At 30.8% G+C, this 15775-nt stretch overlaps 2 protein-coding genes across 3 annotated transcripts; both read right to left on the reverse strand.

The window, feature by feature from the left end:
* Window positions 1–637: 637 nt before the first annotated feature.
* On the reverse strand, window positions 638–2315 carry LOC148208432 (GATA transcription factor 5-like). Its single transcript, XM_088117354.1, has 3 exons — window positions 2109–2315; window positions 1693–1995; window positions 638–1601 (listed from the first exon to the last, which is right to left on the reverse strand). Exons 2-3 carry the CDS (start codon window positions 1972–1974, stop codon window positions 936–938), a joined length of 948 nt encoding a protein of 315 aa, XP_087973480.1. The 5' UTR covers window positions 1975–1995; window positions 2109–2315; the 3' UTR covers window positions 638–935.
* Window positions 2316–11220: 8905 nt separating this feature from the next.
* Window positions 11221–15037, reverse strand: LOC111008484 (protein FMP32, mitochondrial). 2 transcript variants are annotated; one of them, XM_022281215.2, is made up of 8 exons: window positions 14703–15037; window positions 14087–14329; window positions 13766–13897; window positions 13518–13577; window positions 12445–12521; window positions 12274–12330; window positions 12103–12169; window positions 11221–11786 (listed from the first exon to the last, which is right to left on the reverse strand). In XM_022281215.2, exons 2-8 carry the CDS (start codon window positions 14321–14323, stop codon window positions 11667–11669), a joined length of 750 nt encoding a protein of 249 aa, XP_022136907.1. In that variant the 5' UTR covers window positions 14324–14329; window positions 14703–15037; the 3' UTR covers window positions 11221–11666. The 2 variants fall into 2 exon arrangements, with proteins under 2 accessions (XP_022136907.1, XP_022136906.1); XM_022281214.2 differs by lacking the exon at window positions 14703–15037 and having other exon boundaries at window positions 14087–14346.
* Between the last annotated feature and the right edge of the window lie 738 nt (window positions 15038–15775).

A 15775-nucleotide genomic window follows, 5' to 3' on the forward strand; every position in this document is an offset into this window, starting at 1 on the left:
GCTATTTCAATAATTGATGCGTTCGATTTTTTATCTTTTTGAATTAAGAAAGAAAATGCACGCTCAAGTTAATAAATGAAATCAAATGAATGGAGTATTTTAAAACAAAAAATTAAGGAATCAAGACATAATATTTGAAAATATTTAAATATTCAAAATCCAACGAAAAGAAAAGGCTACCAAAGGTGAGAGATATTTTTAGTGGGCCTGGAGTTTTCATGGAAAACAAACGGCCCAACATTTTCAACCTCAGCTGAAAATTACGTCATAATTAGGTATCAAAGCAAAAGAGTAAATTACATTTGTCGCCCCGCCTCCTCCATAATGTTTTCGCTTTGCAACGGCCACCAAAGAGAAAACTAAGCCGTTTCAAACTCACCCAAAACTCTCTCTCCAATTTTCCTTTTTAAATAAATAAATAACTGTCCCTTTAAATGATATAATATTACGTCTATTATTCTTATACCATAACGTAAAATACGTTATTAAATAGAATTATATTCTTTATAAGTTCAATAAAATGAAGACCAAAATTTCAAAGTTTCGTATTGAAAAATAACGCCTACCACTTCCAGATTCAAAAATTTCAAGCAATGTCACGCTATGAACAACAAAACGCAATTATAACCAATTAAAATTATAGTTTCTGAAATTGCAGTTAATGTCATTTAATCTAAATAAAAGAAAATCAAATTTGGAAATACATAATAGTAATAATAGCAATAATAATTTTTTTCTCTCTACTCGGTTACGTTACGTACATCGCTACAAACCTACAGCGCACCGGGGAAAAATGTACACTAACTCGGATTCGTTGAACCGGGTTCGATCGATCCGGTTCGAAAACTAAACTCTAATTTTCTCTATTCTTCCGGTCTATTTCACGGCCAACCATCAAACTACGACGATTTTCTAAGCTTTTCTTTTTCTGGAAGTCAAAAACTCGGCAGGGCCGGAGAAGCCGGGACACCATCGGATGCTCCGGCGGTTTCTTTGTTCCGCCGCATCTCGAGGACTTTACGGTGGTGGTTGGAGTGCAATTCGCTGGAGAAAGTCGGACTGCAGGCGGGTCGGTATTCGGGTAAAAGCCGACCCGATTTGAACCGGACGCCGCAAGCGTTGCAGAGAGTTTTGGCCCCCAGGGGGCCGGTTCTCCACTGAGGGGTTTTCTGGACTCCGCAATGGCTGCACCGCCGAACCGGCTGGGCGTGGGCCCCGCACGCTCTGGCTTTATCCGCCGGCAACCTTCTCCTCGTTTTCCTCGAGGCCGGAATTTCCGGTTCGAAGTGGTCGGAATTCTGGGGAAAAAGCCAAGGACTCGCCGGCGACGAAGAGGAAGACGACGTCGTCGAACTGGAAGATGACTCAGTGAGCGACGGCGAGCGGAGGCACCAAACCCGACCGCCGTTTCTTGTCCGCTTGCTCCGAGCCTTGACCGGAACAGGGGTTTTGAAACAGGGCCGAGGCGGCGAAAGGGAACCGTTGGCTTCCGGTTTCACCGCGGCGGCAGAAATTCCATCGGAGGGGAAGGGAGGGGAGAATCCGGAGAAAGAATCCTCAACGAAATGGGACAACCATTCGAGGCTCGCCAAATCATCCGCCTGTCAAAAATAGACCACCGGTTCATCAATGGAAAAACCTGCAACTCTCTGTTCCTCTCTTTCCAAAACAGAAAACAGAAAAATAGAGTACCGGAACGCTAAGTTCGGTGGAGGGCAGAGAAGGAAGGTCGGAAATTAAGGAGTTCTGATGAAAATCGTAGGCGGCGGAAACAGAAATGGAGCCGGAGGCCTTGTCGTCGTCGTCGTCGTCGAGGATTTCGTCATCCTGTTGGTCGACAAATTGGTCGTGGTTAGACAAATCGAGAAGTTGGTCGACGAAGAAGTCATCGGAGGAGACAAGAGAGGCATTTTCGATGTCATGGAAACAAATTTGAGGGGTCAATTTGAGGGGCATTTCCTGAACCCATTCCATCCGCGATTGCGCTGGTGTACCCTGTTGAATCAAAAACAGAACAAAGATTGAAATCAGGAAACGTGAAAAAAGAAACAGAAGAAGGAGAGGGGTTTTTGGGGGAAAGAAGAGATTCCATATCCCAAGAACTGTACCTGAAGATAGGATGAGAGAGAGAGGAAGTTGTGTTTGTGACGTTGGTTTATGGGAGTGGTTGCAGAGAAAAGAGAAGAGAAAAGAGAAGAGAGAAAAGAGAGAGAGATGGAGTAAAGGGAAAGGGGTTGTTTGGGAACAAAAATGGGTGGTGAGTTCGGTAAAGCATTGAATGAGGGCTGAAAGCGTCCCTGGCCTCTACTAAAACTGCCCCTCTCTCTCTCTTTATATATTTAATTTTTTTTTGCTTTTAACTTTTACTTTTTATCCCAAACAAAAGCTTTCACCCAACTCTCTTCTAATTTCTTGCTTCTTTTTTTTTTTTTTTTTACTTTTTCTCCCCAATTCCAATGCGTTTCATTGGTGATAGACCAAAAATTTCAAAACAACGGATTCCATGGAAAATAAAATGTATTCCTCCGAATTTTAAATAAGTATTGGGTAGTAAATGCAAACCTAAGCATACATATATATATCCAACTAAAAAAAGTTAGATAGTAAATTTAAAAATTAAATATCAATACACTTTGTTTCGAGAACTTTCATTTCTTCAAATTGTTGTACTAAAAAAATAGTATTATTAATTAATTAATTAATATATATTATAAATTTTATATAATTATAATTATTATTTTATAACATTATAAAATTTATAATACTACATTTTTTAATGTAATACTAAGTTTTAAAATTTAAAATTCAAATTTCAAAGTTAAAATTTCAAAGGTAAAGACATAAAAATTGTTTTCAAAATCTAAATTCATTTCATTCACTAAATCTAGAAATAATTACATATCATTGCACACTCTTCCACGCAATGCTTTAGTGTTTATATATTCAAATATTACTTTTCCAGTCCCTAAAGTTTACATAATTCTGAACGTTGAGCCTAGTTTGTAAATAATTCAAAGTAATACGAGACATAGACAAGCAATTTCTTTTAGAATAGAAAAAATAACCAAAAGCCAAAAATACATTTGGGAGCTTCATATCCAACCTTTTTATTTTTTTGTTTTTTACAATTACGTGGACGTAGATTCGACTCTTTCATCTATATAGAAGGATTTCTTGTAATCTTAATTATTGAGCTATATTCAAATTAGTACTTTCAACAACTTTTTATTTTTTAATACAACAAATGTTAGATTCAAATATCGAACTTTAACTCCAAAAAAAGATAATTGATGCTTTATTCTTATTAAATTATACTCAAATTATTAAATAATATTTTTTTTTTTTGTTAGGAGATCAAAATATAAACTTTTTTTAAATGGTAATGGTTACTTTATGTTATACTGATGTTTTCTTAAAACAAAAAAGAAAGAAAAAAGTCACCGCTACAATTTCATAAATGGGTGAAATAATTGCAAAAAAGATTTAGAATTTATAAATTTACGATTTTCAAAAAAAGCTGTTTGGAAAGTTTGAAATTTAAGCGTGGCCGGTCCTATGGAAATCTAAAATGTAGATGGGCTAGTGAGAGGAGGCCACGTCAGCGAATACTTTTGACTAAATGAAAAGGTCACGTGCATGGCGATGCCAGTTTAGAGAGAGAGAGAGATATTTTCCCGCTCCTCGTATTCTAATTTTAAATCCCGTGATTAAAGTTTAAACAAAACAGCGACTAATTACGCCTTACAATAAAGTCAATCAATAATTATCACCTCTAACTTTTCTTTTTGTCTTTTCTTTTTTTTTTTTTTTACCTTGTTAGGTTGAATAGAATAACTAAAGCTTTAGGTTTAATTCGAAGAAAAGTTTTACGGTTAAACTCACGATAGTTTAACTAGTTAAGGAATATATACGCGACTAAAAAGTGGTATGTTCAAATTTCTAGAGGTACTAAAAAGAAAAAAAAAATTAATTTTTATACCAACTATCATACATGACAGCATGAGTCAAATGTTCACTTAAAAGTTTCAAGTTCATTTAAATTATATTTTATACGTGAATAAATGTTGTATTTTTTTTCGCTTCTATTAGAATAAATATGAACCAAAAAAAATTTCTTGTGCAGATCAATTAAAAATCGAGGGCTTATGTAATTTTTTTTTTTTTTGATTTTTAACAACATTTTGGTATATAAGACTAATTAATATTTTTATTAAGTTAAATCCTAAACTTTAATGAGTAATACAATTAATATTTTTGTAAATTCAAATTACAACAAATAAATCACACAAAATTCAAACAGAAAACATATTTGAGACCACATCAAAGATGACTACACAACCATATAAATATAGCATAGCTTCAAAAGTGGAATATCTAAAGAATCACTCAACCTTAGTTATAAACTTCGAATACAACTATAATTATAAAAAAAAAAATTAATACAACACATTGGGTATTCAAAAACTCTATGCGTTAAAACTGATTAATGAGAGGTATTAATTTCAATAAGCGTTAGGGATTTGAACTCATTACATCTTGGTTAGAGACTGGGAGGGACCAATTATTACTTAGCTAAGTTCATGCCGTCAAAAAAGGAGAAAAAATATATTTTTGTGGAATAATATTACGATCCCTCTGTGGATATTGATGTCTCTTCATTAGGATAAGAAGAAGGATAATTGATTTTTCAAATTTTCAAAATTCAAATAAGTTCTAAAATATTAAAAACCATGTAACTCCTTTTGGGGATGCGACCTAAATATGGAAAGATTGTGGGTATATAAGTATGAGAGAATATATCTATTGGTACGAGACTTTTTGAGTTGAAATCCAAAGTAAAATCGTGAGCGTTATGTTATGCCCAAAGGGGACAATGTGTAAACATGTGGAGAGTCGATCTGTTTAGTATTTTTTAGTACAATAAATATAGGGACGGAAGATCAAACCTTCAACTTTTTGAAAAGAAGTAAAATATCTTGACCGTTTCAATGTTGGCCTTAAATCTACTATACTTAATTTCAAACCTTTGGCTATATCGATATGTATTCATTAGTTGAGTGAACAAGAAATATGCTTACATATTAATAAAAATAATTAAAAGGTTTATTATGTAATGATTAAAAGTTTTTATCGAACATGCTAATAATTAGATATACAAATATAGCAAATCTAATTTATTAATTATAATATTAATTTGAATATAACTCAAAAGTTTAAATATTCAACCCCATATTTCAAATGCTATATTTAAAAAAAAAATACACATATCATCAGACATTTTCATTTTAATTTCATAATATTGGAGAAGAAGAAAAGTATATGAATAAATTTTTAAAAAAATCACCAACTATTTCAGGACAATTTATTTGAATATATAGATATGTTAATCTCTAATGAAAGAATAAAATTTTGACAACACTTATAAGCAGATGTTGGATTTTATTTTCTTATTTAGTTCTTTTTTTTTTGTACAACTTATTTAGTTCATTTCAATTAATCTATTATATTCATTGTATTTAATAAACATGTAGACGTCATAAATAATTTGGACCCAACCAAGATGTGACATTGGAAAATTAAACAAGAATTTTATATTTGCCTGTATTATTGTATCTAGCCAATTTCTTTTTCGTCCAACAGAAATATGTAAATGTAATAAAAAGATTCGTCACAGTTTATCAAACAATTGCAATAATTCAATATATAAATATCTTTCAACTACATTAAAGAAATATATTTATTTTTCCTACTATTTTTGTCCACGTCCCCATCACATATGTGATATGTTGGCAAATTTGTTATATATCATTATTATTGTTATTGTTATTATGTTGTCTTCATAACTATTTTTTTAAATAGTTCTTTTATATATAAAGCATGCATTGTATAATATTAGTTTTCTTCATCATTTAAATATTTTAAACCGTAATTGATCATTTTAATTTTTGAAAGTTGAGTTTGTTTACTACTTTCTTTTTTCGAAGCAAGATTGTTTACTACTTTTAATAAGATTTAAATAAAATTTTTTATGGAAACAACTTATCTTTTACCAATTACTCCACTTAGTATGCGATTTTAATTTTAAAATCTTAATTTAATCTTATTAATCCTTCTATATTATTGCGATAATAAAGACGTGGTTGAGACTAATAGAGAAAGTCGATGTGAAGGTTCAGATCAAAGATATTCGTGAGACGGCTATGAATTTTAAGAAGGTATGAAAGTGCCACTCTCTCATGAATAAGTGAAAAAAAAAACTTGCTCAATACTAAATCGAAAAATTGCATGAACTAAAAAACAAAATTCAACCAATAAAATACTTAAAATATTAATCCTCGGAAATGCCAAAGTGAACCATGGAGATACCTAAATTTAGCAACAAAATATGTAAAACAAAAAGTGTCGAAACCAAGCTAAAAAAATATCCAACTTGACTAAAAGTATTATTTCTCACATAAAAGAAATAGAAGCACCCAACAATAAAAATATTCATAGTCGTTGGTCATAATTGTCAAAGAATGTAAACATAAGCAACTGAATATACTAAATACACCGAATGTCCGTGTTAAATTACAAGTTTGGTTCCTGGACTTTAAGTTTTATTTCTCGTAGATCTATAAACTTAAAAAATGTAAAACATATCAAATTTCATTTTGAAGAATTGAAATTCTACGGTATTAATCAATTCAATTTCGTGTCTAGTAAATCTAGACATGTTAAAAAAAATGTTGAAAAGATATAATAATCTATTGGACACAAGGATTTAATTTGACATAAGATTGAACCTATCAAACACAAATCATATAAGACATTGAACCTCAAAATCAACAAATATAGTGATGTGGTTTGATTTGGATGGTGATGGCACAGTGAGGATGAATTTCCAAGAATGCCCTTGTTTTTGGCTTTTTGGTTTTTATGGTGAGGGAAGAGAGACGAGACAAGACATGGGTTTGAAGCAAAGTGAAGAAAAAAGTTTGTACAAATACAAAGGCCCCAGCTTTTGTCGCTGACCCACCCAGCTGAAATGATTCCCCCTGGCCCTTCCTTGCGGGACAAAACCATTGATTACCCCTCCAACCGGAGGGCAATTTGGGAAACCCACTCATTGATTACCTCTACCATCGAATTTTTCCTCTTCACTGGAAATATATGTCAATTATCGTCAATGTTCAAAATTTCACTCAACACATCGACATGTTAAGATTTAGAGGAAGATTTGTTGTTTTTCAAAAAAAAAAAAATATAGATAAAAAATTTTGAATCCAAACTTAAAAAAAAAAAAAAAGATTTATGTTCAAAACCTTTTTCAATTTTGCGTAAATTCAAAGTTTGGGAAGAGTATTGAAAATAATAGTAAGAAATTATCCGAACATTGGGCGTTTTTTATTTTTCTTTTAAAGAAATTAAAGTTAAATTCTTATTTTTTTGAACCAAAAAAGGTAACGAAAAAAAAACAAACAAACGTCAAATTAAATTTAACTATAAAAATCTAATAAAATCTTAAAGAAATAGATTATAAACATTCGATATATAAAAAACTTAATTTAAATTTAATTTAACTAAAAAAATCTAACAAAATCTTAAAGTAATTGATTTAAAAGAAAAATAAATTAATTAAATTTAACCGATGAAATCTTAAAACAAACCAATAATTAAAATCAATTTAACTCATTATTATCAAACATTTAAATTTTAGAAAAGTTTAATTCTTATGGTTCAAGAAAAAAAGAAACAAACAAACGTGAATAAAAATCTAATTAAATCTTCAAGTAATTGATTTAAAAGAAAAACAAATTTTAAATTAAATTTAACTAACCAAAATCTTAAAACAAAATAATAAAAATAATCCATTTAACTAATTATTATTAAATATTTAAATTTTAAACTAAATCTAATTTTTTAAAAATTATTTCATATTATATATATATATATATATATATTTCAAATATTTTGTGCAATTACTAATTAGATTAGATTAGAAATTATCAATAAAAAGTAACATTAAATTTTAATTTACTTATTCAAATAATTTTCATATATATACATGATTTTGTTTCAACATTTTCATCGTAACTATATTTTTATAAGTATATTACTTATATGATTAGATATAATGGTTAGAGGTGATTAGTCATAGGCTAATTAAGCAATACTAATTTAAAAAATTTCCATCAATATTCACTATTTTCGTAATTCTTCCCGAAATATCCATCGACATCGCCATGTTCATCGACATGTCCATAAAATCGAAACCTCGACATTTCCATCGACATCGATATTTTGAACATTGATTACCGCTGAGCTATACTCATTTTGGTTTAGAACGTTCGTTTTAATTTTTGTAGTTTTAAAAAATAACCAATTTGATTCCTATAGCTGAAATTGTAATCGAAAAATGAAATAAAAATATTAAAAATACTAAAATAATCATTTGTTATAACTACATGGACTAAAATAGACATTTTATTTTTTTACCCTTAAAAAATACATAAACTAAAATGAACCTAAAATCAAAATCGAAAGTAGAGGGATTAAAATGATATTTATCCCCAAATGATAGTTTGGGTGGCTTTGGTTCAAACCAGGAACATATTTTTAAAGACTCCCTTTAAGAACTAATGCATGACATTAAGTTTTGGAATGATCTACTTGGGTGAGTATGCAAAACTAGTAGATTATGAATCATATAAAAGTTTAGGTTAGCCTATTGCCACCAAAAAAGAAAAAGAAAAAATCAGTTTATAATGTAATGTACGTAGTATTCAACCTATGAATCTTTACTTTATCTAGCTAATTTACTCTCTTAATTACATCACATTATGTCAAATCATTATTTGCTAATTTAACTAATAGATTTTGTCAACTTTTAAATGTTGGTGTTAAAATTAAAGATTTATTTGAATCAAAATCAAAACTTTAATTACGGCCATAATACTTTTTTTTTTTTTTTAATCCTTTGGTAGCAAAGAAACATATCATGGTGGCAAACGGGGTGGATTTGTTTAGATTTGCCACCATAATATTATAGCTAGTGATATGTTAAAAAAAGTTGTATTTTTGCAGCATAAAAAATGAGGGAATAATAATCAAACATTTAACAGAAAGAATATAGAAATTGGGAGGGTGGAAAAATAAATAGGAAGATTTGAGAAAAGAAAAAAAAAAAAGAAATATGGATAGAGAAGGCAAAATTCAATTCATGACGTCTAATATTGGGATTTGGATTGATCAAAGGTAAGAGGTACCAAATAAATTTGTACAATTGGGAAAGTTAACAGAGCGTGGAAAAGTCAAACAATTAGTAAACTTAGAAAAGTCAATCAAATTTCAGTTTTTTAATAGATGAATATTCAAAGATAAAGGTGTTTAATCAATTGAATAATTTATGGATACTCGTTCATAAAATGAAAAAATAAAATAAAATAAAAATGCTCGTGTCAACTCTATCTATCAAAACCCTTGATTTCTTAAAGGGATGCAATTTCTGTTTCATGTGATAATTTCTTGCCTTTTCGATTATTTAAAATTTTAGGGGAAATTTTAGTATATATGTTTAAATACTATTTTTGGTTCCAACTATATGCTAATTTATTTAATATTATTATCGACATCCAATTATATTTTTTAGAGTACAATTAATGAAAATTTGGATCTTCAACTCCAAAAAAAATAAATTGACGTCACTTAGTTTTTTTTTTTTTTCTAATCTCTCAATCCTCTGTGTGCCGCGCCATTTTTAACTTTTTTTTTTTTTTTAAATTTCTTAAACTCCTTGAACCCTGGGTGCAATGGCGTGTGATTTAGATTCTATTTTTCATATCACTTCTCATTTTTTAAATAAAGAAAAAAAAAGCAATAGAATCATATAATTTCTCCAATTAAAAAAGATAAAAGAAAAAATCATAGTGATTCTCTATTATTTTTATAGAAATTTTAAAAAATTCCTTTATATAAATATATCAATCTAAAAAAACGATAAGTGAGATATTCAAATCCTAATTTTCTATAAAAGCAATTTTCTAATTTGACACTTTTGAAAGTACCATCATCCGTTTGAACTTAAAAGATTTTCTAATTTAATTTAATTATGAATTTTGAGATTGCTAATTCATAAATTTTTTTTTAATAAAATTTTAAGTGAAGCCACCCTCAACAAAAATCCTGGATTCGTCACTTCATAGTTCAAAAGGTTAAAGTACCTATATCTAACTAAAAGATCGTGAATTCGAATCTCACACCTTCTTCGTATTGGAGTACAAAAATTCTTCCTTTCTAGTATTGCATGAATATCATGGAAAGAAAGAGAACATCTTTTTTCTCTAATTTATGTATTTTGTCATTCAATAGCATCTTATTTCAAATCAAATGGACATTTGCTTGTGCCCAATTGGACCATTTTTCTTGGCTTATGTGTCTCAACTTTTTGGTGGGTGGTTTAAAATTTAAAATTTTATTTTTTCCATGTACTTTATAATTTTGATTTATTTTGACACCTTACTTTTAAAATATTTATTTTGATGATTGTATTTTTAATTTTTTTCATTTTAGTTATTATACTTTTAAAATATTCATTTTGACGTTTTAAAAAATGACCAACTTGATTAATATTTACAAAATTTTATACAAAATGGAAATCATTTAATATAATTTAATCTATACATTTCAAAAAAAGAATTTTATTGAATGAAGTGTCATGCTAAAATTAAATGAGATAAAAATAATAATAAATAGATCAAGTTAGTTTACTTTTTAAAAGTACATAGATCAAAACAAACGTTTTGAAGATGCACAACTAAATATTCAAGTAAGAATAATAAAAGGAGTCAGATTGACATCTATTCTTTTTCTTGAGATCGGAGATTCAAACCTCAATAACTTCAATTTGTTGTACTATATATATACGAATTGAACCTCAATATAAAAAATGCTTCGTGCGTGTTTAATAATATATTTGTAAATTAATGCTAGTTACCAACTAAATATCTATATCATAGATTCATCTACGGAATCGACACCAGTAACTCCAATAAATACCCGCATCAACACATAAATTTACATATTTAATTTCAGTCGTGACATCTATATGTGATAATAGAAATAACTAAAATAGTCCTTTTACAAAAAGGAAAAATTCATAGACTAACCGACATTTTGAAAACCTATAGACTAAAATGCAACCAAGTAAAATAGACCATACGAACCTTCAAAAATAAAAAATGAGATACAAACATTAACTTTAACATTAAAGTAGAAATTGATAAATTAAATTACAACGTAATTGTAACTTTTCAAAATCCAAAAGAGGATACAAAAAAAACATGCCCATCAAAGCCTTTGGCGCATGGTATTTAAGAAATAAATACAATAATATGGATCCTAATATTTTGAACAACCCTCCCTTATTACATCAAAAGAAAGTGTTTAATTGTTTATTATCACTATGATTCATCCCAAATGAGTAGAATTCAATACATGCTACTACATCGAGATCCATTTCCATGAGAAAAAACAATAATACATGGAAACTCTCTCGGCTAAAAGAAGGCAAAAGGAAGGGAAAAAAATCGAAAAAATGTCATCTTGTTGAAGAAACTCAAAAGAATTTCGTCCTTGATAAATCCTAACACCAGTTATCAGAATTTTGTGAACATGACTTGAATTGTTTACATTAAGATGCGGAGGACAGCCAGACCCACGGCAGATATCGAAACAAGGGTACCGATGCAGTACTTTATTACATCGTATTTTGCAGCTTCCAGTTGAGCCCTGAGAGCATGAATTTCCTGAAATTTTGACAAACAAGGATAAACATCTGGAAGGATTAACTCTATCGAGTAAAATCAACGTTTCTTCGAGCTCACGAACTAGACTTATGAACTCGAGTTCAGTAAATTGGAGTACAAATTTTTGGTATGTAAATGTGTTTATCCAACTACGAACTTGTTAGTTATACAGGTCACATAAACTCAAACTTATGAGACTTTTATACTACATCTTAAGTAAATATAAATTGCATAACCTCATAGATTTAAGTAACATGCCAGTCTCGGATTTAATAAAATTGTAAGCCAAACATCCCCGGAAAGTTGTTGGTCTTACCCGATCAAGTTTATTAGTTAGGTTGGTTGTTTCAGCATTCTGATTAGCTAGCTCATCCCGTATCCTCCTGCAGTTGTGAAAAACAAACTTGTAAGAAAACGCAAAAATCGAACCAAAATGGATGCTCTACCAGACTGTCGTGCTTCTTTATACATGAAAAAGTTCACTTACCCTCTTTCAAGATTCAAATCCAATCGTTGTCCAGCTGTGACTTTGTCGATTTCATACCTGCGCCATAATCAAAGGTCTTTGCACAAATAAGATCAATTCAATAGAGTACAAAGTTAATGTCTAAAAAATGTAGTACATGTTTTGGAGAAACTGAGGCATGGTAAAACAAACCTCAACTCGCTGCGCATCTTTTCTATATCGTTTCGGAGTTTTTCAGTCTCGTGTCCCAATAAAGAAAAATGGTGTCCCTACATAAAATGTGTACGATCCAGTGCTCAGAGAACATAAACTAGCAAACCTTACTACACCTACATCATAAAGGTACTTTTCCAAGGTAAATCAACAGGAAAAAATTAGAAACATTTCAGAAAAGTTCTGCAGCAGTAAGAAAAACGGAAGTCTCTGTAAAACTCCCTCAGACAAAAGAGATAAGATTTTGATAACATCCTCTAAAATCAGATCTCTTAAAATCCTTCCAGTAGCATCCCGGAGCTCCATGGTATACAAAAATATTAAATTTTGTACAGTGAAAACACAACACCATAATAGTTTGAAAAATCCAAACCACAGAGTAAACAATGGGCCGGTACAAATTCCATGGACCTCAAGGCATGTCAAGTTTGCAGCCCACCAAGAGCTATTCAGCGGCAATCTCAGTTGTCTGGCATCAGCCAGATTGCCACTTAAGCTATGTGGCATTAAACAAATATAATCCCACTAAGAATCGATCCCATAACCTGAAAAGCATATAAATTTATGGTTTGTCCCTTTGACTACAGAATCAACTCATGGTAGTTCATGCCCCAATCAAGCCTTTAATTATTTCAGGTACGAAAATTAGGAGTAGATCATCACATCAGTTTAGAATGTTTCTGCTCTGTTCAAACACTGGAACAATAGTAGTCTGTCTAAGAATGCTATGATACAGGACTACAATGGAAACTAAATAGTTGAACAATATCATCAAAAGAAAATTTCAATTCAAGACTTTCCCCATTATTTTGTTGCTAAAACAAACAAATCAGAGATTATTATAAGTAGATACTGTCATCTAACCAGACTAGAAAACTAGGACAGTAAATCTGCAAATAGCCAATAGCAAAATCCAATGCTAAACGGACCAGCATTAATTAAAATGCAGAAGACGAAATTCAAATATCTCTTTCATTATATTCATTAGAGAATCATGCAAACGATTTTTGTTTAAGAAGTACAGCAACTAAAAAGGGCATACAAGTGGATACCTGTGAACTTTGAACTTCCGATTTGAATTTTGATAAATTGCCATCCTGGATCATTTCAATCTACAAACAATAATGATATCCAATTAAAGATCAGTAGATGACAAACAATACAAAACAAGGTAAAATGATAGATGTTATATATGCTCATTTCATTAAAAATCTCGTCTTGTTGTCATCATTGAACAATGCCAACATTAGCTGAATTTTAAACATATAAAAATAAGAGTACTTTAAAAGTTAAAACTCACTTTCTGCATCTCCCCCTTTGAAACAAATGAGTGAGATACATTTTCCAAGCTATCATTTAACACTTCAGTAATGGCAGCTGTTATTGCCTCAGCTTGATTTGAGGGCACTCCTTGACCTTCCAATTTCCTAACCTGGAAGAAAAGGCATTGTATCATTTTCCAGTAGCCCTTTCGAGAGATCAAAGACTCACTATTTCTCATTCAATTTTCCTTCAGATATATTCCCATGGGAAATCATATAAAAGAAAAATGCAAGCGACTCAAAATTTTCCAATAAAACTGACTTGTAAAAAAGAAAAAGAATAAAGAGCGGGAAATTACTAGGGCTAAAGTGTCGACTAGAAACAATCGCTTTCCGTTAGATTTCACAAGATGAGAGATCTGCCTACATTCACAGTGTCTGTACCAGGAAATCAAAGAGATGGAAGCCGATAAACTAGTTGCAGAACGGTCGTAGATTGCGCTTTCAAACGAAGACACCTTCGAAGCTCCAAACCTTCGAAATCCTGAACTGGTTACCAATTGCCCCACCCGCTTAAAAGCCGCCCCAGCGGCCATTCGATTCTGTGGCAACATTGCGAAAGTTTTTAACAAAACTAGATTAACGAAACCCTAGCAATTCCATCAGACTTCAGAAATTTCGATTGAAGAACAGAAAAACATTCGTCACAATCTTTCCACACAATCCCACCTCCCCATTTCGCGCGGAAGAAGATGCAAGAAAACAAAAACAAATCATCAAAATACCTAGCACAACAATCGCATAATCAAAATCATCAACCGGTTCTAGCTCCATCTATTTTTCTCCGCAACCAACCGCCCAAGAAAGCACAAGCAAAAGAGCTAGTAACTACCATTTTCCATCTCTCCCACAGAGAATCAAAAAAGAGAGAAAAACAATAAACCATTTCTAAAGGAACTTAGCCATTAAACTGACCTCTATTAGATGCAAGATCGAAGCACGAATCGAGGTCTCCAAAGTCGCAAACGGATTAACAAAAAAATTGGAGGGAGAAAGGCCTTTTTGTAGGGAAGAAGATGATGATCCGAGCCACCAGTAGTCAAAAAACGTGCAACGGCGGGGAACTTTCGCGGTTACTTCGCGAGCAAACAAAGAACTTCGGAGGAATACGCCTCAAAATTCTTACGCTCATTTTCTGATGAACTAAAAAAACGGATGGCTCAAAGAGGAAAGAGCTTCTTCTCACCTTTCACATGGAAAATTTTCTCAATTTCATTTCCTGTTTATTATTACAGACCGCATCCACGATGGTTTTTGTGTCTCAATAAAATATTAACTAATTATTTAGGCTGCTCTCCATCTAAAAAAGAAAAAAAAAAAAAGAGAGAATATTTTATTTAAAATATTTAACGAAGTTCGAGTTAGGTTTGAATTTGGGTAGAACTCATGTTTGGAATGAGTTATAAGTGAGAGGAAACCATGAAGTTTTATTATATAGTTTTTGGCTATGGATTATGAATCAATTTGAGAAAAACCCGATGATAAATACATTTATTAGACCTTAATCATCTCGATCATAATTAACTATAAATAAAAATTTAACAGATAGCTAGTTTGTGGTTTAACTTTATTGAATGATATACTAATTTATACACTATACTAGTAATAGAAATGATAGTTGAAATCCAATTACTTTAATCATGAAAAATGTTTAATTTTGAAGTTGGCATAAAGCACTAATCTTCACATCTTAAAATCAAAAAAATAAACACATATTTCACATTCAATTGCTAAAGTCATTTCTGCCCAGATCAAAGTTCTTAATATTTGAGCATTTTAGGACTACACCCATCGATATTTGTATTGTGATATCTTGAAGAGGAACATTGAGATGCGAGAGTAATCCTAAAGCTTTTTAATCAAGTAGAATTTAGAGTAAGTAGACAATATTAGAGAAATTGTAAATAGTCCCGAAATGAGAAAAAAAATTGAGTAAAATCTAAGTAGAATTCAAAATAAAAACTACGTGAGCTTAAGTCCAAATGGTT

Source organism: Momordica charantia (genome assembly GCF_013281855.1).
Source record: "Momordica charantia cultivar OHB3-1 chromosome 10 unlocalized genomic scaffold, Mcharantia_2.0 BLBB01000010.1, whole genome shotgun sequence".
Classification (NCBI taxonomy): Eukaryota; Viridiplantae; Streptophyta; class Magnoliopsida; order Cucurbitales; family Cucurbitaceae; genus Momordica; species Momordica charantia.

Excerpts from the sequence above, each read along its gene's own strand:
- LOC148208432 (XM_088117354.1), bottom strand. The coding sequence starts at position 1,974 with ATGGAATGGGTTCAGGAAATGCCCCTCAAATTGACCCCTCAAATTTGT. Across the intron at positions 1,602-1,692 it reads CCACCGAACTTAGCGTTCCG|GCGGATGATTTGGCGAGCCT; the intron begins GTACTCTATTTT and ends TATTTTTGACAG.
- LOC111008484 (XM_022281214.2), bottom strand. The coding sequence starts at position 14,341 with ATGTTGCCACAGAATCGAATGGCCGCTGGGGCGGCTTTTAAGCGGGTG. Across the intron at positions 13,898-14,086 it reads TAGTCGACACTTTAGCCCTA|GTTAGGAAATTGGAAGGTCA; the intron begins GTAATTTCCCGC and ends CTTTTCTTCCAG. Across the intron at positions 13,578-13,765 it reads CAAAGGGGGAGATGCAGAAA|ATTGAAATGATCCAGGATGG; the intron begins GTGAGTTTTAAC and ends TATTGTTTGTAG.